This window comes from Cucurbita pepo, unplaced genomic scaffold, assembly GCF_002806865.2.
Source record: "Cucurbita pepo subsp. pepo cultivar mu-cu-16 unplaced genomic scaffold, ASM280686v2 Cp4.1_scaffold002148, whole genome shotgun sequence".
In the NCBI taxonomy this organism is placed as follows: Eukaryota; Viridiplantae; Streptophyta; class Magnoliopsida; order Cucurbitales; family Cucurbitaceae; genus Cucurbita; species Cucurbita pepo.
In genome coordinates this window covers 1-3,266 of record NW_019648239.1, presented here as the reverse complement: position 1 = coordinate 3,266, position 3,266 = coordinate 1, and the positions used below count along the sequence as shown (strand labels likewise).

General features: G+C 35.3%; 1 protein-coding gene across 1 annotated transcript; it reads right to left on the bottom strand.

Moving 5' to 3' along the window:
- Nucleotides 1-236: 236 nt before the first annotated feature.
- Nucleotides 237-2,513, bottom strand: LOC111786616 (clustered mitochondria protein-like; the record flags this gene model as incomplete). Its single annotated transcript, XM_023666851.1, has 6 exons — nucleotides 2,379-2,513; nucleotides 2,125-2,295; nucleotides 1,926-2,012; nucleotides 1,215-1,346; nucleotides 620-778; nucleotides 237-395 (listed from the first exon to the last, which is right to left on the bottom strand). Coding segments are annotated over exons 2-6 (669 nt in total), but the record flags the coding sequence as incomplete, so codon positions are not given.
- Between the last annotated feature and the right edge of the window lie 753 nt (nucleotides 2,514-3,266).

Genomic DNA, 3,266 nt, shown 5'->3' with positions numbered 1-3,266 from the left:
AAAATCATTATTAAATGAAAGACAAGCTTATAACAAGTCTATGAAGAAACAGAATTTTCATTAAAAACAATGGAAAAACTAAATGATAGGAATGGCAAAACACCTGTTCCTATCACTAATTGCAGGCAAGACTTCGGAGGCTAAGACAGCCCAAAAAAGATGAAAAAACATAGTTTGAGCCTTTGAGATAATATCATATGGGGAAGTATGTGGGAGTCGTTTCATGTAAAGATCACCTGATATTTGAGCTTTCCAAAATTTCGAATGTCAGCCCAAAGAGAATCTGAGCTAACACTCATATATGAGGATTGACTCTTTTTTGCAAGTGTTCTACCTTTCCATCTGGCTTGTCCCCTTAAATTTTTTCCGGAAGAATGATGGTGACCCACTTGGTCCTGCAATATAAATGTACAACACAAGAAATCAACTTTAGCTAATTTAGAAGTAGGTGTATTAGAGTNCTAAATGATAGGAATGGCAAAACACCTGTTCCTATCACTAATTGCAGGCAAGACTTCGGAGGCTAAGACAGCCCAAAAAAGATGAAAAAACATAGTTTGAGCCTTTGAGATAATATCATATGGGGAAGTATGTGGGAGTCGTTTCATGTAAAGATCACCTGATATTTGAGCTTTCCAAAATTTCGAATGTCAGCCCAAAGAGAATCTGAGCTAACACTCATATATGAGGATTGACTCTTTTTTGCAAGTGTTCTACCTTTCCATCTGGCTTGTCCCCTTAAATTTTTTCCGGAAGAATGATGGTGACCCACTTGGTCCTGCAATATAAATGTACAACACAAGAAATCAACTTTAGCTAATTTAGAAGTAGGTGTATTAGAGTACCGAGAGAGTTTTTTAGCAGCCACATAACCTTTTGATTTTGCCCTTCATCTTTCTCAAGAATTACTGAAATATAGTTTTATTAGCTGTAATGAGGTACCTCTTGGCATGTGCAGAAAGGGTTCTTTAGGCTTTACATCCCCTTTTCAATTTACACACGTCACCAAACAATTGCATGTTTGAAGTAAATGCTAAAACAATAATCATTTCTTTTTAAGATAAGTATATACTAATAGCTTCATACATTAACAGCTAAACAAACAGGGTCGAATAAAATTTAAGCTAAAAGAATATTTAATATTAGCCCAGGGAATGGGAATAGTGAACAATAATATAGTTTCATCTAGACACAAATATCTGCTTTGAACAAACCTTCTTTGGGGTTCTGGACTGAATATTACTAGCTGCTTTTGTAGCAAGTACTTGACAACTTCCAAAGAAACAATTGAAGAAATGTGAAAGTGCCATCCCTAAGTCATGATCTTCAGTATCTCTCAAAACATCCTGTACAATGAGTAATACTAGTGTGAGATACTACTAAATCAACGAATGAAATGAGTTGTTTTTTTGGAAAGTAAGAGAGAAAGTACGAGTGGGGGATAAGTTCTCTGGATTTATTAGGCAACCTCATATTCTCAAGTACTCAAACATCGTGAAAATGAAAATGCTAATCATCATTGTTTCCCACAAGAAACTATTTATCAATAGGTCATTTAATGACAGAAGCATAAAGAGTAGACCAAAATCAATAGTATCACTCAGTTTAGATGCAGAATGACACGATGCAGATAATACTAAACTCACTTTTGTCAAGGAATGAAAAAAGGCTAACAAAAAATGTTCTTATCTATGTTGATCAATATCATGCAACTAGTTCTAAAAAGATAGTTCGGCATTGAGTATTAGAACATAACACATTATGCCTTAAAAGCCACAAATAGCCAGATTGAATAACCTGTGTATCAAAGATGGAATCCATAAAAATTCGTTGTAATGCCCTCCGTAGCATGCCTTTTCTCAGTTTGAAAAAAAAGAGACTTACACTATATTCATAGTAAGAAAAGGAGGAGTTAGATTTAGCACCTTAAGAATGTGCTTTGCAGATCTAACTGCAATCTCATTAGAACAAAGGTCCCATAAATGGGGTAAATGTTTAGTGCCCTCAGCAACCTGTTGAAAAGAGTTACAAAGATCGTCAAAATCTCTATTCATGGGCATACCACCAAGACAAGGTCATCAAACTGATCAATGATATCGTTATGTCATGTCTAAGCATGCTCACTTTTCCTATATACCGAACATTAATTCCCTGAGCATGGAGTGCCTCAGTCAAGGTCTGGCCATCCATTGGTGAGACTTCCAGTGTGCAGAGATCTTGAATGAATTTTGGAAGCACAACATCTGTGAGGAACATACTGGCTCCCCTCACATTATTTTTGTCTTCTTCAATCTCCTGGTGAATGCAAGAGTAAGAGAACTGAGAACATGGGCCTCTAAATAACTGCCAGGCAAAAGGTATGCAAGTTCAGATCTTACCTCTTCACTCCCAGCCAACTTAAACTCAGTTAAGACATTAGGATTAAAAAAGATTTCATTCTGTGATTGTGAGCTCTCTTTGAGATCCTCGGTCTTCTTGTCCTTGCTAGTATCCTAAAAGCAACATAATTCAGATTTCTCAAATATTTACCAAGATCCAATCACTTGGATTTTCATCCATTGATACAATGAAAGATCATAAAGAAAAAAGCATAAAACTGACATTCACAAAATCGCAAATAAGAAGAATAAATTGACCTGCAAATCCACCATCCAAATCCAAGAAGAAATACAGATAAATACAGCGATTGGGAAAATTAATCAAATGATCATATGCATGACAGGAGACTCCTTTGCTACTCATATGTACTGATTGCAGCATTTTTGCAAGAACTTATGAATTCTTCATTATTTATCCCTGCAAGAGAGAACTTTTCCAAAAAGCTTCTTGTTTTTCAAATTCGGAATATTTGATATGCACAATGAAGGGTCGAGGCTGGACAACTCGGCAGGAAGTCCAAGTTCATTTAAACTGTAGAAGCTTAGCTAAACCTAAATGAAAAGTAGATTTGCTAAACCAACAGATTGAATCTTTAAATTACCTTTTTTAAGAGCCTCCATCAACCTTTGAAGTCAAGTTTTCTATTTGCCAAAAATAAATCAATTTTTGTAAAAAATAAAAAAAAGAAATGTAGAATTGAAGTAAAATCACTACAAATGTTGGAATGATTAGCAAGCACTCACAACCTTGTAAGCCTTGAATTATAAATACTCAAGGCAAACCAATACTTGAAAGGCATACATAAAACAAACCCAACAAAATAACCAGTCCCCATGCCCGATTACAAAAAATGAGCTAATCCAAAAGAACAACACTAAGCTGGTAAC